Source organism: Drosophila tropicalis, unplaced genomic scaffold (genome assembly GCF_018151085.1).
Source record: "Drosophila tropicalis isolate 14030-0801.00 unplaced genomic scaffold, ASM1815108v1 contig_867, whole genome shotgun sequence".
NCBI classification, from domain to species: domain Eukaryota; kingdom Metazoa; phylum Arthropoda; class Insecta; order Diptera; family Drosophilidae; genus Drosophila; species Drosophila tropicalis.
Window position 1 is genome coordinate 1,355,148 of NW_027173362.1, and position 25,665 is coordinate 1,380,812.

Below are 25,665 nucleotides of genomic sequence, written 5' to 3' on the forward strand. Positions count from 1 at the left end.
ATCAGTTCCAGTGATCAGCTTATGGGGAAAATAAGTATGTGTTATTCAAGATGTAACCACAAATATGTGTGTGTTGGCTAGCGTTTGAGAAACCGCAGCCAAGATCTAGCAAACGATTGCCAAATCGACTGATAAATGTCTTCTTGAAAACGTTAACTAACACTGTTAGTTCTCTAATGATTTTAATCGTGTATCCTCTCATCCAAAAGCTTTATATACTGCCATCTATTCATCCAGTTTATACTACAGAATTATTAAAAACTATCCAATACCTTTGTTTCTTCTTCTTGCCATTATACTGTTGAGTTGTATATTTATACAATACACCAATAGGGTGTAAATGTATGTAACAGGCAGAAGAAAGCTTCTCCGCCCCCATAAATCGGATCATCAGCCGAGTCGATCTAGCCTTGTCCGTCTGTCTGTATGAACACCTAGATTTCGGAGACTGTAAAAGCTAGAGTTACCAAATTTGGTATGTAGGCTCGTGTAGTATGTAAATAGGTTAAGTTTATTTTAAATTTTTGACACGCCCCTTTCCGCCCCCGCAATTCAAAAAAAGGCGTTTATCTCAAAAACCATTCTAGGTAGAGACACCATATTTGGTATGTATATTTGCTTAGTAAATGCGCACATTATGTATGTGTAAAGATTTTGCCACGCCCCTTTTCGTCCCCTTAATTTGTAACTCGATTATCTCCCGTATTTTCCTACCTTATGCAATCAGATTTGGCACACTTAAATTTGATACTTATATCTATCAAAATACCACAAAATCTGACAAAGAATAGCCGAGTTATGCATATAAACGGAGTTGGCCGTTGGCTGGTGGGGGGCGCTAGGGTGCTCGTATGCTTGAGTGAAAGATATACTAAGATATGCTAAGATATGCTTGTAAAAAACATGTCAAAATGCATTTGTTTAATTGAAATATTTGCTTTACTGGTGTATGGTATACATAAGTCGACGAGACGACTTACTTACTTCATTTGTTTTTAATCTTTTTTGGCACTAGTTAAGGATTTTATTGTCAAGAAAGAAATCTACCTATTTCTTAGTAAGAGATTGCAGATTAGTAGCTACAAAGAATACCTAGCATTAAATGTTAATAAATTGGTATTTATGTCAGATTATAATCTAACTTAGACTTCATCTAATTCTATTGACTATTTTAAAACACAAAGGGACTTTAATATTATTTCTGCCAATATTGGTAGATTGTGATTATCATTTGATTCTATATCGATTTAAATTCTTTTTAAACGATGTATGGCAAACATCTTTAATCGCTTGTATTAATTCATGTATTCTTGTGTACTAAAAATATGACTACAAAATCGTAATCGAATTGAAGCAAATTGGAGCAAATATTTTGCAGTGTTTGCATATTTTGTGCATACAAAGAAGTGACATTCATTTGAGAGTCATTCAACTTGTCTTTACCAGAAGTAGGAACTCTCCAGAAAGGGAAGGCAAGAAGATGCGTAGACGCAAAGCCACAGCAGCAGCATTTTGTTTTTTGTTTTTTCCTTTGTCGTGATTGGACCTTGGATATCGTTTGGAGGCATCAGCAATGATCTGCCAGCGGGTCTTGGGGGTGTCGATTGTGGTGGTGTTGGTATTGCAGAGGCGCTGGCAGGCGGCAACCACCAACCACTCAGCTAATTTAAATTCAAATTTAAATTGTTTGGCATTCGCTCTTTTTCGTTATTGTTGTTGCTTTTTATTGGCCCACAAAGGAGTGTAGGAAACAACAGAGCACTAAGAAGAAAACTGTTGACAGTGCTGAGCAATTGGCTATAGAAAATTCCAAATATTTCTCTAGTTATAGCTTTGTTAGAAGTACATGGGGAAATCTATGAAAATTATTTTCCCTTGACCTATGAAAAACTATGATTAAGTTGTTTAACTTCAAGTAGATTACTTTAACGATCTGTTGTTTCTTCCACTAAGTTTATATTCCGGATCGTTACATAATTATATTATTCATTAGGTTTGGTCGTCTTAATCATGATGAGAAGAAGACCTTTAATTGTCATCTATACATCTGATTGATCTATTCGATTTGGTCATTGACATACATGTATTTCAACAGTTTTAACTCTATAGCTTTAGAATTTACTTATAGATGCGGCTAAATCGTAAGTATGGGCTTATCTTTTGAGACCATTTCAGAACAGACTATGAATGTCTTTTAAAAATGACAAAAAGAAAAAGCTAAGCCGATTTTAATTTTTATTTGGCCATAATTGTTGACAACTCTAATAGCATGCCAAACGAACATTATGGGGAGATGCACGCCTTGAGATTGAGCGACCCAGAGGCGAGTTTGTCTCCTCCTGGTTATAGGTTGTAGATTATAGTATATAGATTTCGATTTTGGATGTGAACTCGAGGCCCACGCCAATGCATTTTGGCAGCTGTTGCTGCTGCTGCTTGCCCACACAATCGATAATAGTAAATAAATATTAAAGGATCAACTGAAGCTGGATCTGGAAACGGGAAGTACTATGTGGTACTGATGTTGATACACATTGGGCAATAGAAGGGAGCTGGGGTCGGTCGTTCGGTTGGACGCTATATGACAACCTTTTGGCGCTATGCCGCTCATTAGGAGGAATATGCCCATACCGGCATCATCATAATCATTAACCAGCATCATCATCATCGCCATCTTATTCAGCTGGACACCAGGCTGGAGGAATCGAAGGAATCGGAGTCGTCATGCATGGCCGTTTTTGGTATTTTCTGCCAATTAGCGGCACAAAGAAAAGCAAAAAACCAACAGCAAAAAAAAAAAGAAAACAAAACGAACAAAAAATTGTCAAGTAAAAGCGAAACGGGCGAACAAAACGTAACGAAGGAGCAAACACAAGGCAAACAGCCCAAGAGCAATACAAAACAAGGAGACCAACATCAAACTGGCCAGGTAACTTGCATTTTTAATGGCATCGCTATGTGTGTGTGTGAAAGAGAGATGGCGATGGCGATGGAGATACAGAGATGTGGATACGGAAGGGGGGTGGGGGAGGGGTGAGCCCAAGCAAAGAGAACGAGCGGACTTGTTGCCTAGATGGAGGTGATCGAGCTCTGATGAGGATGAGGATGCTTAGCTGAATTTGTCAGAAGATGCTGCTGTTGGTCAACAAATTGCCAAGCCTAGAGATGTGATCCTGGCATACTCCGAATGTTGAATCGAAATGACATAATAAAGTCGACTGCGTGATCTACCGTTAGTATAAAACGAATGGCTCTATGTCGAATATATATTTCAGAATAAACAAATGAAAGGTATATACAAAATCGGTTAACCCAACAAGAGATTACAGGTTAACAGATGCATTAGGGTTTCGGTAACAATTACGGTTATTCAATCGATTCACGCCCTCATCCCTAGGCACTAACTCGTTAGTGGTTGTAGGTCTTGTCGATCGTCGCAAGTTCCAATCAAATGAAATTTATGCGTCTGCCTTAGAGCAGAAGTAGAAGAAGACAAAGGGTAGTGGCAGTACGAGTGGTAGTAGTAGTAGAAGGATTTCCCCCAGCATCTCTTCCCCGAGTTGGCCTCTTGCGCCTTCTTTTGGGCCTGCGACCAAATAAGGTCACGCCGTTGCTCAGGACTTTTAATGAAGCTTTAAATGTCATTGATGAAATAACTAAGCAGCGGCAATTCGCCTAATTAAAACACTGCCCATCTATGGGTTTCGGTTAGCCCAGTAATTGGCCAAGCGAAAGTGATGACTTAAGACTGGCTCCAGCCAGAAATCTATACGAAATCATGATGGCAAAGGCGTAGAGTGTCATGTTGGTTGGAATGGTAATTCGATATGGCCAAATGGCAACCCATTGGCCTAATTGGTTAGATTTTTAATGGATTTGGACGCTGTCAAACGAATCGTTTCCGTGGGCGGCTGCTGTTTCTTAGTCTGCCCCTTTCCCCCTTTCATCACATCACATCACTTCACTTCCCCACCCCATCCCATCTCATCCCATCGCATCGCTCTCACCCTCGTTTGGATAGTTAATAAATAGTTTTCCCAACGATTGGGCTCAAACAAAAAGAGAGAGAGAGAGAGGAGAATTCACAGTAGCTGACAGTGCTTTGGTTTCGATTATTTTTCGGATTTTTCGTTTTTGGTCAGTTGGTCAATTTGTGCACAGCTGGCTGAACATGACCATGGTGAAAAGTAAGCGGGGGCGGGGCGCGCATCAAAGTGAACAGCTGAAAATGACTTATCACATGCTTCGTTTCTCATCTCATCTCACCCCATACCAATCTCATCGCATTTCATCTCATGCCACTTCGCAGCTCAACTAGTTGCGACCTTCAAATACGTTTTCGCTCTCTGGAATGTGATCCTCATTTTTTGTTGCTGTATAAATATTGATATGGAAATCAGAGAATAGGAAAGAGCCAGAAACTGACAAAAACCAGAGAGGGATAAAAAGAAGCAGCAAAGCAGAGACGAAGGTGCAACGCCCAAAATCCAAATATTTGTCGCCCTCAGAGATCTTAAAGATGAATAATAAAAAGGCTTACACAATTTCTCCATGCCGGTTCTGAGATACTCTAGCAAAAACATAGAAATCGAGGATTTATAAGATAAGAATTGCATCTTATTAAAATATATATGAGAATAAAATCTATAAAGATCAAATTTATTACGACTTGTGGAAGAATACGATCTATAAATTTCCATCTTGTTGGGAATTTAAAGAAGAATACGAAATATTGGAGTATAGGAACTATAGAAGAGTATCTCTATATAGAAAACGATACATAGAGATTTATAGGAAGTTTCGAAATAATGAGATTCATATACTTTTTGAAGTATAAAGAAAGATATATAATATTAGAATATTCATCACAACAATCCCAACTATACTCTATTCCATCAAGAGCCACAGTTGGTATCGTTAAAGAGAAGGAAGGAGTGAGAGAAGGGGGGACAATATTTCCTCACACTTGGTGAGGATGTTATAGAGGTGGGGGAGAGTGAGTGCATTTGTTAAAGTCGTTGTTGTTGTTGTTGGGATTTGTGAACCAACCCAAGAAATGAGATAAGCATAAGGTAGGGGAACAAACAAGGAACCGAAGATGAATATGAAGTGGAAGAAGAAGTTGGCCAGAGGAAGGTAAGACCAAAAAAACACACACACACACAGAAATTCAAAAAGAATACAAAACGGATGAAAAAAAACCTGATTAAGCTCCTTCTCTCTCTCTTGGAAAGAAGGTGAGAAATTATGTATGATACATTTCTGTTTTTTTTTTTTCTTTCATCTTACTACATGCATATGCATACATATATACATATGTATATATTCATAGGTAGGTACATAAATACACAGAAAAAAATCTTTGAGCAAGTTGCCGCAACCGGAACACAAACTGTCCTCCATTCGTTTGTGTCCCGCTTTGCCAGCGATTTGAAGAGATGCCGCTCAAGGCTAAATCAGCGAGCCGCATCCAAGTGGCAACGGCAACGGCAGGGGCAATTCCAACGGTTAGTTGCCATCACCTGACCAGTGTGGTGCTCGGTTTCTATTTGTACTTTCCATTTGTGCAAGTTGACGCATTTCAGTTCAAGTGCACGAGCATAAGCGGCAGAGACAGAGGCAGAGGCTGAGGCAGAGGCAGTGGGAGGTGGGGGAAACCGTCGGCATTCATTCAATAACGAAAATGTTTGCTTAAGTTGCTCCAAAGTGAAAGATCCAGAGACCCCCAGAGACCTCCAGAGAAGAGATATGAGGCAAGAGGCAAACGGCTAAACAGTGGAGATTCAAGTGGCCAAACAAATTGAAATTGCGGCACGCAAAAACATCAACTCGACTCTTTCCCACTTCATCTTCATCATCATCAGCATCAGCATCATCATTGTGGTCATCATCATCATGAGCAGCAGAAGCAGCATTCATTAGCGTGAACCAAGTCTATCTACAAGATCGTGATCTGCTGCATCAATTGCTGGCATGGGCCGGCAATGTACCACGCTGGCCATCCCATCATTATGAATGCTCTGCTATTCATGACAACACAACAAAATAAAAGAGAAAACTGAAATTTTTTTTTTTTGCATCCGCATTTATGTCCATGTCCCTTTGCCTTTTTCTCTTCTCATTAACTGACCGCCCTTTCTCATTTTTCTCCTCCTTCCTCCTACTTATTTCCTTATCGCTCTTTGCTTAATTTCCCCCGGCTTAATTCTGATGCATTCCATGGCATACCAAAGGGAATGGTTAGCTCGGCAACAGGCAACCGTGACTTCATTAACGCCATTGGAATTCAAGTGAGAAGAACTAACCACATACGATCTAAAAGAGTTCGTCCAATATGACACTTGAAAAGTGTTGCTAATTGCAAGAAAATCTACATATCTCAATTGAAAGACCTAGTTAATCATTGCTTAGTTGGCAGTTGGTATCAACTTATTATAAACTGATTCTATGGTTATGTTGGCTTTGAAACATTTGAGTTTTCCAAAGTTATAAAGAAAAATGTGTTATTATTCTTTTCCATTCTTTAATGACAAATTTCTTGGCCAGCCTTGACTTTCTAATTAAATTAATGACCCAACAAACACAATTCTGGGTGATTCATGGAAGTTGAGGCAAGCATTAAAGCAAATTGCCGTCCAGCAACAGAAACTGTTGCAGACCGAGCGAGGGAGAGGCGGCTGGTTTGGAAGGCGGTAAGGGCGTTAACTTGCCACAACGACCCAATTACATACATAGACAAAAACAAAAAACAACGATAGCGACATCCACACCCACACCCAGACGACCCCACGCCCACAACCCACAACCATTATGCCACACCACCTCTCCACCCGCCACCCCACTCAATTTGGCTAGCAATTAATAAGCTGGCAATTTTTCTTCAATTTGAATGCATTTTCCAAATCAAAAACACAAAAATTTAATGGCCGAAAAGCCATAAACATATTTCTCGTGGCATTTTAGTTTTGCACATTTTCTACAACTTGTTTTGGTGTGTGTGTGTGTGTTGCAAGAAGTTTTTCTTCCCACGCAAAGTGATTTTAGATTAAAGCCAAAACAGAACCAGGGCTGGTCAATCGGTAGACAGATAGTTTAGATGGTTGACATCTTCAATGTACACCTCTTGGTTATCATTTGATCAAAGTGTCAAGTGTAATCATTTCATCAAGTTACCAAGGGATGGAGGTTAGAAGTTTTGAATTTTGAATTTCCGTTTCATTTTAGGTAGCCCTGACTGAACCTCAAAGTACAGATGTATGTTATTGCTGGTGGTGCAGCAGCGGCTTCCGTTTCATTGGCATTTTCAACGCTTCGTTGGTAAATGACGTTGACGCTGACGTTGATTGCAGCCGGAGGCCATGGACCCAAGACCCGGCTCGCAGTTCTGCATTCTCCTAATTTGCCTAAACCTGCAATTCCTCAGTTCCACCAATTCTCAATATTCTCGACATTTGCATGCCATGCCTTGGATCGAGCCCAGGCCAGGCCAGGCCCTTGCTATTGTATGTCAGAGATGAGAGTAATTTGTAGTCCCTTTTAAATCGGTGCATTGCTCTCTTTTTTGATGTCTGTGTGTGTGTGTATGTGTGTGTGTGAGTTTGTGTGTGTTTACAATAAATTCGAATCAAATTGCCCAAGAAGAACTCGGACCGAGAGAAGAGACCCACACAGACCGACGTAGCCCCACAAGCCACTCAAGCAGCCACTCATGCAATCGTCTGTCATTTAGCCTGCACCTGTTGCATTGATTGAAAACTTGTTGCTGCCGTACCACAATAACAACAGCAGCAGCAGCAGCAGCAGCGGCAACAGACGGGCGCGCCGCATCAGCTGTCAGCAATTTGTTGTGATCAATTTATTAAAAATTGTGCAAAGAGTCAGTTGAGCCAAGTCGTTGCAATCGGCTGCCTCATCATCATCATCATCATCAGGAATCATGGCAAAAGTTGAAGGACACCACACCACACCCCACCTTGGGGGCCCGAAACGGAGGTCAGCTCCAACTCCAGCTTGGTAATCACTATCATCAGGGACTGGGCCAGCTCATCTGCATAAAATGCTAAAGCGAGACCGGCTCTGGGTACGTACATACATTTACAATCGCCCGCCGGCTTTTAGCCACCCAGCAAGTTCGCGGAATTCGCAGCAATTGTAGCACCTTGCCGAGGAATTTGTCATTGTTGTTGCATTTACAATAAACAAAAACAACAAAAAAACTCAACTTACATGGTCTTTACATGGCTTGAGGAAATGTTTTAGCAGGTTTTATTTTTGCTTTTGCTTTTCTCGATAAACCAAAAAAAAAAACACACATAATTACATCCATGACAATTGTAAACTTGGTTAGTCACAATTTATGATTTGCATATAAACATTTTTTTTGCTAAAAATTTTCATTGTTTCTATCGAAATATTCAGCAAAGAACTAGGGGAACTAGGGCTGTAAAATGCTGCGATCTGTGCCCCCCAAAGTATGCAATAAGTAGTCAAAGAATTAGCAAAGTAATTGGACAATGCATATAAACAATATTTAAATTGTAGCTATAAATTGATTAAAAACAAGATTGATTCTGCAGTCTATGTATTAGCAAGCGATGTTGATCCCAAAAGTATGCAATAAGTACTCTCAGAATGCAGTTTTATAGGCATATAAAGAGGTTGAGAAGTAGAAGTATTAAGGGGCAACATTCTACCGTTTCACAGTTCCAGATCCACCTATGCCAAGTTTGTAGATCTCCACAACTGATTTCAAGTTCTGAACAAAGAGTCTTACAGAGTTTAACCAACACTGGCACACTCTGATGTACTACTTCCAACTGAAAGCAATGAACTAGCATTCTGTGGTCTCCAATGCTGAAAATTCCAATGGGTAATAAAGTTTTCAGTCCACATATGAGTTAATGAGTTTCCAACTCACTTTTCTGACATCTGTGCCAAATGCTGAAAGTGATGGCAATAAATTTCAAAAACAAGAGTTTTTACCTGGTGAATTTCGACTGTGACTTTTTCGTTCGAAAAATGAATGCAATTTGAAATGCATTTTGGTTTAATTTTGAAACTAGTTTTAGCCATCTTAAGAATGTTTCTTTTGTAAATTGAACAAGTCGCAGAGTTGATTAAGTCGAATTTAGTTGCTTATCAGATAAATGTCCGACAATTATGACTCTATTTTTTGTTGTTGTTTCCATTTTTATAGCTTTGCATATGTATGTTTGTGTGTATGTTCATATAAATGAAGCAATCAATGCTCTACACAGACAAATCTCTTTGCTAAGAACCAGTTCCATCCATCGTTCACCTTAACCTCATTCGGAAGCGCGCGATAGCGCCTTGTATCTGGAAACTGGTTTCACATTGCTTTCTTCTTTCGCCACTCACCCAGACCGAAAGAGCCAGACCCAGACACACCAGAATTCGCATGTAACTAACCACACGCGGCAATCACTTAAGTCAGCTAAATTAGAACAACAACAACAACGACAACAGAAATTCATTTTGGTAACTGGAGCCATAAAAAAAAAAGCAAATTGGAAGCAACTTTATATATGTAGGTATATACATATATACCAACTACTATAATTCTTGATGGGTTTTTGCCTTTTTGGATTAACCAATTTTTCATTTATTGCTGCTGATAAAAATTGAGCAAAATTTGAGGAGCAGTTTTTTGGGCAACGAACCGTTGTAGATTAATTGAAGCTACCGCATACAGACAACTGAAAATCGGAAAATTAAGGGGCGTGTCTGATCATAGAGCATAGAGCAGACAACAAGATGGGAAAGAGGGGCAGGTATGTATGTATGTTTTTTTGGTCACCAGTTGATGTGACATAATTTTCCCATTTGATGGGCCATGCTTCAATGGGTTTACGTGCGATTCGCGTATTTGAGAATTAATTAACTGTGAGATTTTTCATTGCGAACGGAAATACCCCATCAGCCACATGGCCCCTCCCCCCTCATCCCCCACCCACTACCGACTTCTTTATGCCGTGTACCCACCGACAAATACCAACTGGGGAAAATGTGTGAGAAGGAATCACATCATATCGAGAGGTAGAGGAAACACTTTCACTCACTCTTAGCCATAGTCTATGAGCTATGCCGCACGAAATGAAAGCAGCGCTGCCTACGCAGCTGAAAAGAAAATTCAACAACAACAACAGCAACAATCATAAAACGAAACGTGATTTGCCTTTTTAATTACAACCGAAAATTGTGTGTAAAAAAAAAAACGAAAACGAAAATCCACAAAAAAAAAACCGAAAATGTTTTTCCAGCATTAGGGAAAACCAACAAAAATCATCAACATTGTCGTCGGTTCATAAATTTTGTGTTTCCAATATGATAAAAGCTGAATGGTGGTTGGGGGGGCGGAGGGGTTAAGACTCCGAAACGGAAAGTCACTTTAAAATGCGTTTGGACATGAACAGTAGCCATGGCTAATTGAATATGACTAAACGGTCATATCTACCCACACACACACGCACGAACACACACACACATAGAGAGATATACCTACTTACGTTTATTCGATTCTTCTTCTCAATTTCTTAATTTCGGGTGAAAGTATTCAAAAAATAACCAACTTCATTCACTTTTATGTTTTCCATGCATTTTATCTACATCCCATGGAAAAACAAAAAGGTTTACAGTTTTGGTTTTCAGTTAGGATAATAGAGAATATACAATAAAGGAGGAATTTAGTAGTTACCAAATGTTAGACCGGTTTTAAATTTCTGTTTCTTGGTTGAGAATTACGCAAAGTATTCGTACCAAAATGAATTGGAAATACTTTTAATCTTACACAATTGTTACTAAGATATTTTTCAATCTTGATTGGCTAAACGAAAAGTAATGATTATATTACATTTTTAACGAAAACAATCATTTACTTGAACTAACTTTGGAAACTTGACGGGAATTGAGACCCTTTTTAACCCTTAGCTGGGTCTGGGTCTATTGTTGATCATTGATCATTCAGCTGAAGCAAGTCAACTCACTTATTCAGTTCAATGCTCTAGCTCTTGCTCACTTCAATGCTTCACTGTAGTTCATTCAGCTGCTCACTATGTAAATTGTTCACTTATTTAGATACATCGTTTAATGATGAACAAAAAGGAACATGTTTCGTTTCTTAGTGTAGTGAACAACTCTTTCTAGATCACTCATTTATGAGTAACTTAAGGCTAGTCTGTACTGTGCCTCGAAATAAAATGTAAGGAATCACATGATGTTTGATGTATTTTAACGATTGAAATCATTTAAAACATCTAATTTAGAAAGACTTTGTTTTACGATCATTTAGCTCATCTTGATTCCCTACTGGTTCAAGGACGAAGAACAATTGAAATAGCATGATGGAAAAATTCATCTTCATTTTGTTTGTTTTCTTAGGCTCAATTCATTTACCTGAGCAACTTTTTAGTTGCAGTAATTATGAACACGTTTTTATGGTTCAGCCTAGTAAAGTAATTTTAATTTCCCGTCATATTAGATATTGCTAATTTAAATTGGTTAAAAAGTGAAAGATTTGTGTTTTGTTCAAACACACAAGATTGTAGTTGAGCTTCATAAGATATCTTCCATCCCTTTCACTCCTTAATTTGCGATGCTAAAAAATGAATGCGAATTTCACACCTATTATTTCTCTATTCAAATGAATGGAAAATGGACGGGTCTGTGTAGACTCATGGGTGCTAGTGGATGATTTACAATATAAAGAAATGGTTGTTTATTTCTCTTATGATTCAGTGTATTAATTTGCATACAGAACAAAAAGAAACTAATTACAAATACTCTATTTACAATCAACTTGAACAGCAATTGTAAACTTTATCAATTTATTGATGGCCTTTTTTTACAAAGCACATTTGTATCAATTAGTGGGTGGTCAGAGATTGTGTTAAACTTACAATGCCAACGCCCTCAAGTCCCAGTCCTCCACGCCCCAAAAAGAGTATCCACAATCGATGGTGGTATGTGTAACCAGTACAATTCCATAATTTGAAAGACGCCCTTCAGAGACCCATGTGCATATGGCAAATCTTATCAGTTCTGCCCCGTTTTTCGTTTTTAGGGAGGAGGACGGGGGGAGACAAGCTTTTAGGCGGCTCCCACAGCAAGAGCAATAGTAACAACAACAACCATCAGGTATCAAACATTGGCGCACTTGGATGTCGCGCCAGATAAACCAAGTTGACTGTCGCCTGTCGACTATATGATGATGGTGATGGTGGTGTGTGCCCAGGCCTGGTAAGGCAAATAAAACCAAACTAAAGTTGAAGTTGCCATTGCCACACAGTGCCTGTTGCAGGTCTTTGGACTAATACAAGTCATAAAACTGGAGCTCAAGTACATAAAATACGGCAACAACAACAACAACAACAACTGAAACAGAAACGAGTTGGTAAAAGTGGCAGAGTGCGGGGCCTATGTCGATTTCGATGCCGATGCCGATGGCGATGCCGGCACGGCAAGCTTGTCAACATCAAATGTCTCTGTCCAGGTGTATGTAGTCCCCGTGTGTGTCTGTGTGTGTGTGTGTGTATAACATTATTCTTATCAAGCGACGTGTCGCCATCACCCATAGCTATTGCCATGGCCTGAAGTTTTTCTCTTTTTTTTCGATTTTGGCGCCCACACGCCACCAATTGCCCGATGCAGATGCTGATGCAGACGCAGTTGGTTATGAAGTTGAAAATTCGTCATATACATACACACAAACACAAACACCCACTTATAAGCTTATGAGCGTGTGTGTGAGTGTGTCTGTATGTCTGGGGGCGGGTAGGTGTGGTTAAGTCGATTTCCGAAAGGATTTTGCATTTTGCCACCAAACTGTGCCACATGTGGCACCAACAAATAAACTGAATTAAACAAAGAGTCTCCTCATTCTCTTGAGACGTGGAACTGTAGATACCCTAAATAGACAATTAAGGATAAGCCTATATGAGATCACTTGCAGGGTATACAGAAATCTTCCATTTGTTGTGGTTGTCGCTTTTCTGGCAAAGGCAAAGACACACACACACAGATAGACATTAAGAAATATTCGGATGGTCGGCGTAAAAGGGCGGAAAGCGGAAAGGCAAGGGTATGGAGACAAACAAACAAAAACGTAAGTAAAAAATACTAAAAGTAGGCGTACAACAGCAGGCGTGGCAAACGGAACGTTTGTTGAACTTTTCGTCTTCTTGGTTTTCTTCAATTTTTTCTTCTTTTTTTTTTTTTTGTAATATTTTGTTTTTGTTTTCCTATTGTAAAGCAGAAACGAAACTTGAACGAAACTAATCAATCCACACACAGAACTGCATAGGGACAACACACACACACATACACAGAGACATATGCATGTGTTCGTGTGTGTGTTTAGATGGAAGTTGCAGTTGGGTGCAGAGGGCCGCCCATCTGCCTGATGAACTGCCAACATCTGTGGCAGACAGCCGCAAACTAAACTAAGTAGAAACAAAATAAATAATCATAATAAATAAAAACAGCCACGAAAAATCTCACAGTTGCATGTGAAGAGACGAGGCCCAAAGACCAAAAGACCCAAGACCACGGCCAGAGACCAAGTCTAAGGCCGAAGGCAGAACGAAACAAAGATGAGAGAAAAGAAAAGAAGCAGCCCATGCAAATGCCAACCATCCAAAGAAAAGCCCAGCAATTTTCCAAAGTGACCACGAAAACATGGCAAAAACGAAAAGAGAACAAAGTCTTTTCGGCCGCTTTCAAGCAATTTGCTAAGAAAAATTGCTTAACAAATTTTCATAACTGAACCTGAGACGCAAACTATGGGAATTTGGTAAAAAGAATATCTTACCAAAAGTTGACCAAATTAAATTGAATTGTTTACAATAAGAACTAAATTGATAAAAGACTTTAACCCAATTTAGTTCTTTGCGTTAAAAAAGTTAACGTTTACCATTTTAAGAACTTCTAAAGGATTTTAAAACTTGGGCTAACATTTAGTTAAATTACAGGAAATGTCACGAAAACACTTTAAAATTTTAAAAACTACTTTTCAGATCTTAAAAACCTTTAGTTCAAACCTCAAACTCAAACTTTTGAAAGTAGGTATATAAAAATAGAAAGGAAATGTTATGTATATATCATTATATATCATACTTTCAGCGAAATATATGTATAATCTGTTTACGGTTTGAAACAGTTTTGTAAGTCTTTCAACTTTTGTAAGATGATCATTCTGTGCCTTGGAAACCAAAAAGAAACTTGGAAAGTGGTGGCAGATAGGCCTAGTTTTTAGCCTAGTTTAAGTATCTCAAGGCCATTTAGTTAATGGCAATTGTGGCACACTATATCGTGTTATATAGAAATGAGAATGAACTAATAGTCCAAATAAGCCAAGTCAAACTTAAATACAGATGGTCATTTATGGTATACAAAAGTCTTTCCCACTGGGACCAATTGCCGTTAGTTTCTCTTTAGTGAACACGAATTTTGGATTTAATCGATTTCCTAATTCGTATTTCTTAGTTCAAGTTCAATTTCAATTACAATTTATCTATGTAGATCTGCAAAGAGACAGAGGCAAATAAGAGAGAGAGAGGGAATGAAAGGGGGAATGGGGAATATATATATATGTATATAGGTTTGTATTACTTGTAGCAATTTGTTGAGAAAGCAACTAAACTTAAACGCTAACCGATCTCTAGCACGCAATATAAATACGAATATATTGGTAAGAGACTCTTGTTGCCAACAACAACAACAACAACAACAAGCTAAAGACAAACTTCACTAACGCCAAACAGCAGTAACAAGCTTACGGAGTCCAACTCCCCACATTACCCTCTCCGCTTCTCACCAAAACTATCCCACTCCACGAACGGGAGAAGAAGAAAAAAAACCTCCAAACGAAAACAACTTAAATTACCAGCACGGCGTCAATTTTCATTAGAAACAAGCAACCAGCCTCAGATCCCAGCCATGATCCGATGCTGAGATACAACTACAACTACCACTACGACCGGATTGAGGCAGACAGCCAACACCAACAGCAAAACTGCTGCCCCTGCCCCTGATGCTGGGGACTAACCACAGAGCTAACAACTCATGGGCGCACCAAATGGGGATTATTTGGATATGAAGTAAATTTGAACTGAAGTGAACTTCAATAACAAAATAGATCATTCTGTTTTTATCCTTTTGTTTTTATTCCTATATATCCCTATTTTTAGAGAAGACAGACTTTCAAGATCGAGTTGGCTAGTAAACTTTTTCGAATCTTTCAATGAAGAAGTAATTCTTTTTCTCATTGCAAAGTTTTATAAGTTTTTTCAAAGAAACTAAACCTACAACTTCCCGTTTCTCTTATTGTATCCCTCAACAACAGATATTGTAATTATTCGCATATTAGCCTTGGTTATTTTAATTACAAATGTAGTAAATAGTGAATTGACTCAAAGCAGTTAAACTAAGATTCATTATGTACGTACTTATAAAAAGTTGGCTAAATTCCATTTTATGTATTGGTGTTAAAGTTAATTAACGCTTAATTAAGACATTTGAAATTTCAATACTAATCGTTAGTACCTATTAATATTCTTAATCGGTTAGGATTTGCAAATACTGTGAATATTGAATCTAGAAAGGGATTTGGGAAGTGGAGGTCTTCCTCAATTAAGGACCTCTGAAAGTTTTTACTCAGACTTTTCGTCCTTTTTCTTTCTCTTTCTCTTTCGATCCAATTTATCTATTATTTCATGCGAAAACTAACTAAACCTATTGAGTTTTAGAAAGTAATTGGGCCTCAGTTCGAAATTGGTCAAGAGATACCCCTTCTCTGAGGGGTCTTGCCATCTACACCCATGCGTTTAAAGAGTTTCTGATATTGGCTATGGTTCGATCTGTGCGTTGCGTTTTATTCTTCGTTCGGTTTGGCGTTGTCTTGCTTCTTTTTGGTAACGAGTTCCATTCGCACAATTCGCCAGCCTCAGGGCACAAGCAACCAACTGAAGCGAATGAGGTGAGTGTGCGAGTGTGCGTGAAGAGATAGGGAGGAGATATAATGGAGGGAAGGGTAAAAGGAGGGGAGCTGTAGCGGTAGCCAGCGATTTGATCCATAAATCTCACCAAGGGTTAATGCCATGGCAAAAAAAAAAACACACGAAGAAGGTATATGTATATCTGCGTGAGATGAGCTTCAATTTGCAAACAGTTGTATTGTGATCTTGCGGTTTTCTGGTTTTCGTTCGTTTTCATAGGAGCAGCAGCTCAGTGATTACCTCTCTCAACGGTTCCTATATACATACTATACTATACCTATGTATGTATGTATGTATGTATGAATGGATCGATGGATATTGACTAAAAGCTAAAGGCAATTTGTCTGCCACAAGAAAACAGTTGCATCTCTAGGTGCACTTTTTTATTGATTAAGATTCGTTTGCCTATACAAAAATAATTCTAGGTTTTAGCTTATAGTGTGGGCTTTTCGATACGTTTTGGTTGCTTCATATTCATAACCCCTCAAACACACTCACACTCACACACACACACCTATGTATGGTTTTGGCGAGGCATCTTCAAGCTCATGTGTAGTTTTGGGCCAAAAAGTCTTACCGCGGCCTGGCCAATTGGCCCATAAATCAAAATGACGCCCACACGCCGTTGCGCCTTTTGCTTCTTATGACATTCGAAGTGCACGAGAATAAGCATGCATAAGAGGGGTAAAGAGGATGATGATGATGAAGATGATGATGACGATGATGATGATTAGGAGGAATCAGAGTCGAAGTCGAAGTCCCACAGTCAATGTAGGAGTAGGAGTAGCATTTGGAGTAGGAGTAGGGTGAATGCTGGAGAGGACTGACTGTGGGAGTAGGATTTTTTTTTTTTTTTTTGGTTCCGCACAATTCTCATTAGTTCCTGATCTCACTAACACACATGGAGTGGCTTTGCTTGGTGATTTCTTTTCTTTTCCACTCTTTCAAAGCAACCGCCAGCTGATAGACTGTTAGTTTGTGCCAAGCTAAAATGAGCAAAATATTTAGTTTCATTTCGTTTAGTTTGCTTTAGCTCTAAAAATACCCATTTCTCTTCTCCAGCATTTTCCACCATATCTTCCAATTTAGCATCTCCAATCTCCATATTTATCTCCTATGTCTCTCTCTCTGTTTCTCTCTCTCCCTGGTTTTTAAAAATTTTGAAAATCAATTGAATTTTTACGCATGTTAATGGCGTCAGCTCAATGTTTCACACGAGAGTCCAAAAATACAGTAATCATTCAGAATAAAGAACAACAATTAGACAGTGTCCAATCATAAAGACTCTGATCATCTCTTTTTCTTTTCTTAACTATCTTTTCAGACATTTATCTTAAATAAACATTGAAATGAAACATTTTGGCAGCACGAAAGGATTTGTTGTTGTTTCTTAAAGATTGGACTGGCTAGGATTGCTTTTTCCATGGCTTTACTATATTTCCTTGTCCCTTTTTTTTGGAGCTTTGCATCTGTTCTTTAACAAGCAAATGGCATAAATCGAGTGTACATACATACACTGTGGAATACATGATGGGCGGCATAGACAACATTGAATAAGCGAAGCACTAGAACTAAATATCTTTTGGTCTGTCTATATGTATGTCTATGTATCTGCAAGTGCCTAGGCATTTCCTTGTCTAGTTTTTGCTCTAAAACAGATTTTTTTCTTTAGACTTTTTTTTGCCCACATTTGTTTATGTCCGACTATAGGCCTATTCAGTGTGTACTAAATGAGATTTAATGGGGATGGGTTGCAGCTGGGATTGGCGTCTCGCCTGTGGTTCAGTAGAGTTTTCCGCGTGTTTCACGCACTCTCTCTCCCTATCTCTCTCTCTCTCTGGGTCTTTGGGCCTGAGAATTTTTGCATGTGAATAGATATGTACATGTATTTTGGTTAGTTTTGTATGGATGTATGTAGCAACAAGAACAATAATAATAACCATAAACTGCCCGGCCTCTATACCCTGCCCATGTTTCTGTGCCAGCCCAGTCCCCCTTCCCGCAGTCCTTCTTCTACTGCTCTCCCTGCCCCTACTCCTTTTCCGACGACTGTTTGGCGTCTGTTGACCTCATTTCAGCGAAATTTTGTTGGGTTCTTTTGGGCTCTCTTTATTTTTTTTCGGTTTTTAGCGCTAGTAGCAGAAAAATGCTTACGCATTAGAAAAACAAAAGCACATGTGAATTTTAATAAGTCTGCTTAATCAAGATATATGTATGTGTATATACTTGGATAGAAATAGCCCACAAATCAGCATCAACAATGACTATGACTGATAAGGCTTGTCAGAAGTGACGGAAATCTTAACTACCTGCTGCTCTGGTTACCTGCAGATACATATGTACATACATACATACAAAGGTACATATAATAAATTGTTTTGCTCTTCTTTTTTCTCAATTACTTTTTTTTTTTATTATTATGTTCATAAATATTTGTTCAAGGTGTTAAATGAGGCCCACACACTCAGCGTATGAAGAATCATATAAAAAAAAAAAACAAAAACATGTGACGAAGCCTTGTTACACTACAAAAGAGTTGCCAAGAAGCAAAAAAGGGAACTACTAAACCGTTATAAACACTGAAATCCTTTACATGAAACAGTGTTGCAAAGGACAGTGTTGTTAAGACAGCAAGATCTGTCTCTCAGCTGTGGGAATGGGATAGGCACAGGTAAAGTCTTCAGTTTACCTCTTATTTGAATCTTTCGGCATAGTTTTTTAGTAAGCCTTGGTGATTGGAAATAACCTAAGTACACTCTCCCTTTCTCTAAACGTAAAAATCTAAAAAACTATTCCAGTCTATTTGTAGTTTTTGTCGTGAGTATATCAGAGCACATGATGTATCTTTTTTTGCCAGCCTTATCATACTTAATTAGGGTTATACATACATTAAATACAGCAGATATATATATATATATACAAATATCCGTATATTACATACCAAAAAGTATATTCATTCTGCTGTTTACAATACATGCAGAATCGTATTTACAAAATAAATATGAACGCAATCTAATTAAGCAAAAATGCAACGCAAAAAACAAAAAAAACAACAAAATTACATTGTGAAGGTCTCCCAATCAGTCGCATTGGTTGTTTGGGGGCTAAATGGGGAACTGGTGACTGGTCTGATCTCTTATCGTGGATGCAAGTGTAAGCATTGGAGCTGATTGCATTTCAGTTGCAGTTCCGTTCGGATAGAGTGTACATAGCTTACACACAAGTATGCACAATGTAGATATGTACATATTTGTTAGTATGTAGAAGAATGCAAGTGTAAATATATCTCAAGATACACTTCCAACACGAAAATGAGAACGAACATGAAGTGCAAATACGCGAAAAGGGCCCCTTTCAATATTTGTACATGAAGCCATCATGATACGTGTCGAAATGTGAATCACACAAACTTAGCAGCAATCACTCAGCTGTATCTAATGGTTATACCGAATCAACAGAATGTTAGAATTCTCAACTGGTTTTTTCACTAATTCGAAAATTCACTTTGAGATATTATTTATATTTCTTGGCTGAAAAAGTCTTAAATGTCTTACTTGGATCAATTGGTTATGTAAAAGACAATCAACAGAATGCGTTTCACACCATTGTAATGTTAGAATTCTCAACTGGTTTTAACTTAAAGAAGTCTCAAAATAGTTATGCCCTGTTTGTTATGCCTTTTGATAACGCATAACCCACACCATCGTTCCAGTTTTTCATCGGCCTTTCTACCTTCCATCTTTTGCTGATGTCGAGCGACCTCACAGCGAGTGCAGATGCACGTACCAAGCCATCATCGACTGACAAGTTCAGCGGAATTGCCGCTGCTGGTGCTGCAGACCTGTGGACGAACGTGTAAATGGATTTTTGATTGCAGGCGGTAAATTTGAAAGTCGCATTTAATTTCAGGGTCACGCTACGGCTTCACGGCCAGAGGACAACAGTTACAGAGTCGGAGCGAAGTAAGACAACGTGAAACAAGAAGCAAATAAATGGACTGAAACTTGAAGTTACTTTAATTTAAGTAAAATTCATATTACATATACGTGTATAAATCTCAACTGATGTGATCTTGAGTCCTAAAAGTTTAAAAAAAACTCTTAGTACCGCCAAACGCCCATGCGCATCAGAGTGGCCGAGCTGCGAATGCTGCGCTGTTCCAGGAGCTTAGCCTTAGCCGCCTCATCGGGTGTTCGTCCCTTGGGATCGCCAGCGGAGATGGCACGCTGACGCCATTTGGGACGTGCTAGAGCTGAGCCACCCGCCTGTGGCCGATCGTTGCAGTTCATTTTGTTGTGTAAATCCTTTGAAGCTTTCGTTTTGGATGTCATCATGGCGGCATAGTGTACCATTTGCTCATTGTGGGCCATTAGGAGATTCTCCACCAGTTGGCTGCGCTTCTCAACGGGTATTAGCAGAGCAGCGCAGAACTCTTGATAGCGAAATGTCTCAAAGATCCGCTTGAGTTCCGTAATGCAATATTCCGTTTCCTGAATGCATTCCTTAAGAATCTCAATGGCTGATTTCTGGGCCATGGTAATCTCACGTAATTGATCGCGAAAAGCATTGCTTGAGGCAAGGGTCATGATGCGCGACATCTCCAACTCCGACCACTTGGACTCTGTGTGGCATATAAGATCGGAGCGACGTCGAACGAGTGAGCCCAGGAGATCACACAAAGAGGAGAGCTGGCCAAAGCTGGGCATTTGCAGGGGCGGAGTGCCGACAATAGCATCATAGTCGAGCATAAATGATTTGGTAATGTAACGCCCCGGACCTGCGTGGGACATAAATGGCAGCGGTTTCTCTAGTTTGCTTGCAGTTGTTATCGTTGGGAATGAGACTTTTCCTTTCGCTGGAGCTGTAACAGGCGGCGACGTTGGCAATTGCCTGTCCTCGGTTGCGGCCGGTGGCGAGGTGGATGTCGATACCAAAGATTCGCCTACCCTCGGACGTATAATCTCACGTATATTCTCCGCCAATTTCAGGGCACGCATGTTCTCATGTATATCCTCAACTTGCTGTGTTATACTTGATATGCAGACCACAGTGGCCGGTTGGGCTACGTCAAAGTAGTGTTTGAGCAATTGAGAGAGTCGAGCATCCCGGCAACTGGGCGAGCGCTTCAGGGCTTTACCCTTGAGTATGGCCTGTTGATTGGTTCGCAGCGTGGCCAGACAGGAGCCCAACGATAGAATCATTTGTGTGACATTGTCATACTCGCGGGCATCAATATCGCCGCTGCGTGGCGACAGCATATCGACTAAAGTCAATTGACCCCATTGAATTTTATCTTGACCCCCCACTAGCTCATAGGAGGACAATTGTCGATTGTAATTGACATAAGCCAAATGGATATTGACAATCAAATGACTTTTGCCACCCAGAGTTTCACGTCGCTTCAGTCCTGTGTGCAGAATCTGCATAGCCTGCGAAGCATTACGAATTTCGAGTCTGTGGGCTTCGCTGGCATAGGCACGGCCCAGTTCATCCTCGAGTATGAAAATCGGCGGGGAACGCTCTCCAATATTGCCATCGAGCAGATCGTGCACCATCGTTCCAAAGACCTCCAGCATGCTGATGAAACAGGCATAGCGACGTTTCTGTGAGACAATGTGCTTACCACTACGCATTTGCCAAATGCCAAGCGAATGAAATTTACAAAATCCCGGATCCACTTTCATTGGCATCGGGGATTCCGAGGATGGCTCTGCACTGGCCTTGCCAAAGACTCCAATCTGAGCCATCATTATAAAGGTATTGGCAGCGCCAGCTTGAATTAGGTTGCTTTCTGCTAAATCCTTATCCACACAATTGAATATGGCCTCAAAGGTGCGTCTTATCAGACCCCATTCGGTCTCGTCCTTATCGTTGCCGATCATCGTGTAGGTCTTGCCAGAGAAGGCTGCTCCTGTGCATAGGATTAACCCGCAGCCGCCGTGCAAAAGTTGATCTATGGCAGGTCCGCTCACCATTCGAAATACCTCCGACTGGGTCATATCTTCGGTAAGCACATGTCGGAATTGGAATTCAATGTCCCGCGATGGCAGACGTGGCTGCCCACTCAAACTGGTAATGGCGGCTGACGGCGGTGTCACTTGCACCACATTTGAACCGTTGACTTTTATCCATTTGCGACTCTTCTCCTGGTCGGACAGCTCAGTTGTCAGTCCGGATGTGGATGTGGAGAGTGGACGCAAACGTACATAGGAACGAACTTGCTGTCGACGTATACGCGTGGGATCCAATGGACTCGGTTCGCTACAGTTAGCCGCAGTCATTACGGGTCGCAGGAGTCCGGTTAGCCTGCGCATTACATCTCGATTACCTAGACTCCCGGGCAAATATACTGGAGATTTTTGTATTAAGCTTTGAGAACGCTTTTTTATTTTGCTAGATCCCTCCAAACAGACGCCGCCGCCATAAGTGGGGGATTCATTTGAGTTGCTGCTTGGTGGCAGAGGGGGATTCATCTTTCTTTTTTATCTGCGGGCAGGCGGAATGTCGATTAGTTCTACTTATGGGAAAGTGGTTAGAACAACAACTAGAATCGGTTGGCAATTGCTCTGACCTAAAAACGATCATCAAGCATACTCTCACACTCATTCAAACAATAATTCACGACTTTTCTGTTCTTGATGTCAGCGATATGCAATTTAGATTTTACCATGATTATGAGTTTAAATCAAACGCCCGACCACATCGCCCACATAATGCAAATTCCCCAACCCATTAATCAAGGGAAACCCAATCAGTTCCTTAATTAATATAGAAAAATAGTTTTAAACAATAATTCATAAAGAGGAAGGCGGGGTGGGTGGTTAAGATGCTCTTACAATGAAGCGTATCTTGACTTCGTTACAATTTTATTGGCAATTTTTATTGTCTGCTGTTTACTTGGCTATGGGTCCGGCTCCGCATTGTCTGCTCGGTCCAAGTTTGGTATGGGGGGACGACAATGGGGCAGACAGCAGTCATAGACGAAGACGTAACGAATGCCACACCAAGTTGTCGTCTAGTCTCTAGTTGTAGTTGTTGTTGCCATTTTTAGTAGTTTGGCACAGCACGTCTAATGTGAGGTGTGTGTGTGTGTGTTGGCCTAGCCCAGTTGTTTGGGCCATTTTGAATTTCGCACCTTTTGATGATGACAACAACAACCCGATTGGAAAAACTTTGCCCTACAATGCGAAATGCGATGACATCCGCCACATCTGTATGTACATATGTACATATGAACAGGAATATCAAACCTGAGTTGATAAAGTTATTTAAATAAATCAAGAGTATATTATTTATTTATGCAATTACTCATTATGTTTGCTTAAGTGCACAAATAAAACCAAAAGAAATAAAATAAATAAATAAAACTCGAAAACTTAACGGAAACGGTTTGTTTGAGAAATATGTAAATAACTTTTTTTGTGGGAATTTCTTCTTATCGAATTTGCCTAAAATATATTTTTTCCAAAGAAACATCAATCACAGACAAAACTATTTATATATGTATGTATGCAAAAAATAACATCATCTTTATAAATAATCGAACAAAATACAACAAAATTATTATGTGAAAAGAAAACGACAAAAATAAATGAAAACGAGTTCTACAACAATTGCAAAATGCAAAAAAAAATCATTATTAAAATGATCAAATTAACGTTAGTGAATCAAAAACGGAAACCTGTTTTTAGGCATTGCGCTCTAATGCTAAATACTACAATGCTAGTAATAGCCACTTACCATTTCGTATTATTCTTTGGATCGCCTATGATATGTGTGGCCACGGAATAGCCGAAATATGCATTGGCATGTCCGTATTTGACAAGTGGCAAACGTTGCTCCAAATTGAAGCCATCTATTGTGGAGACGGCAGCGAGTAGTAGCAGGAGAGGGAACAATAATGGAATTGTTCGTAAAACGGAGTGAAACGAGGACTCCAATTTTGCTCTCCTGGGAAGTCTCATTTTGTGTGTTGTGTTTTGTTGATGTTGTTGCACGTGTTGCACCTGGCAATAGAATATTACCAGTGAGAGAGTGTGTGTGTGTGTGTGTGATAGAGAGATCGAAAGGGACTCGACTCCCACTCTACTCGTTTAACCTTCACTCGCAGCGACAGCAGAAGCAGCGTCAACGCAGACAGCGGCGCCGCTTCGCTCAACAGGTAGTTTATTCTGCAGATTGCTTTTCGCGTTAAGCTGTGCACTTTGTTGTTGCCGTGTGCTATGCGTATATATGTACATATGTATATGTATTTTTTTTTTTTTTGGAAGTTATGAACCTTTAAAATTCGGCCGTTTCACGCTGAATGACACATACACATCTGTGTGTGTGTGTGTGTGTGCATTTATAACACACTATTACGATTGAAAAATAAAAAAAAATATAATATTACGTAAATGCCCTCATATCAATAACTGCACACACACAATGAAACATTTCTACTCCATATTTCATTCAAGGCACACACACTAATACAATCACCACGAACACCTTTCTCAACGGGTTCTAACGAATTCCGAGATTCTCTCTCTTGTTACCAAAACACAACTACAAAATTGCAAAAGTAACAAATTTAATATTCATCTATTAGAATAAACATGTACTTAACAGCTGCCACGGCGGCATGCTTCCAATCACACTTGATGCTCATTATACAAATTTTTGATTTTTTAAAAAATATAAACAAAAATATTGACCGTTATATTTTTTAAAGCATATGACTTAAATTTGTTACATTTTGCTTTTTTGTTGCTGTAGGCAATGAACAAACAAAAAAAACCTGTTTACCGATCTTATTCACCTTTTCGTTTTGAACTCAATTTCTAAACTCGGTTTAAATATTTTCAAAAAAATTTGTTACGTTTTTAAAACGAAACTACCGATAAGCGACAACCGGCCGCATAACCGCGTACTTTCAAACCAAGAACAACACTGACGTCAAAAAGGCTTAACCCAGCGAACATCTTGTCCGGATTGGAGGCAAGAGCATATGCCACAAAACATTTTATTGCGATTCACATGAAGCTAATCAGCTGATTTTCAATCTGAGAATTTTGAACACGAAATAATTGAAAAAGAAAACCGTTATATTGTATTTAATTATTACTAATTTGCTTTACTGGCTCTATACTGATATTCGGAAAAATATATTTGGACACTTAAAAGTGTAAACTATTGTCCTAGAAACATACTATAACTTACGTTTTAGATATATTGCTAATTACCATACTGTCCTTAAACCGTTTCTACTGCATAGTTTGAGAGTTGTATATGCAAATGCTCACAATTTTAAAATGAATTCTTCTCTCAAAACTATGTATATTCAAAGACAAACAAATACATTTGCAGCGAATTACGCTATTCCGATTAAATAAGTCAGTTGTTCTTTTATAATTTGCAAAGCTCGAAGGTTAACTGTTTTTACTTGTACTTACCTGGATAAAACCGTAAAAGACAAAAGACATAAACAATTTGGAATTTTCTTTTTGTTCTAAATAGCTCGATACTTGTGTTAACAATGATTTAGTTTCCTTACAAATCCCACCAACATGACAGTTGATATAAAGTCCACTTTGATTGAGAAATTTCAACTATAATTTAAGTTTACCGTTATCAGTGGCACCCTTAGAACTATTACTCGTACCCTTAGGACTGT

General features: G+C 39.3%; 2 protein-coding genes across 2 annotated transcripts in view; both read right to left on the bottom strand.

Annotated features, from left to right (window-relative positions):
• Positions 1 to 24,930, bottom strand: part of mew (multiple edematous wings) — a 49,763-nt gene extending 24,833 nt beyond the window's left edge. The window contains 2 exon segments of the mRNA XM_068298686.1: positions 23,751 to 24,364; positions 24,811 to 24,930. Coding sequence (XP_068154787.1) covers positions 23,751 to 23,974 — 224 coding nt within the window. The 5' untranslated portion in view covers positions 23,975 to 24,364; positions 24,811 to 24,930.
• Positions 20,004 to 25,595, bottom strand: LOC137583601 (kinesin-like protein KIF23). Its single transcript, XM_068298687.1, has 2 exons — positions 25,445 to 25,595; positions 20,004 to 22,496 (listed from the first exon to the last, which is right to left on the bottom strand). Exon 2 carries the CDS (start codon positions 22,481 to 22,483, stop codon positions 20,111 to 20,113), a length of 2,373 nt encoding a protein of 790 aa, XP_068154788.1. The 5' UTR covers positions 22,484 to 22,496; positions 25,445 to 25,595; the 3' UTR covers positions 20,004 to 20,110.
• Positions 25,596 to 25,665: the final 70 nt, after the last annotated feature.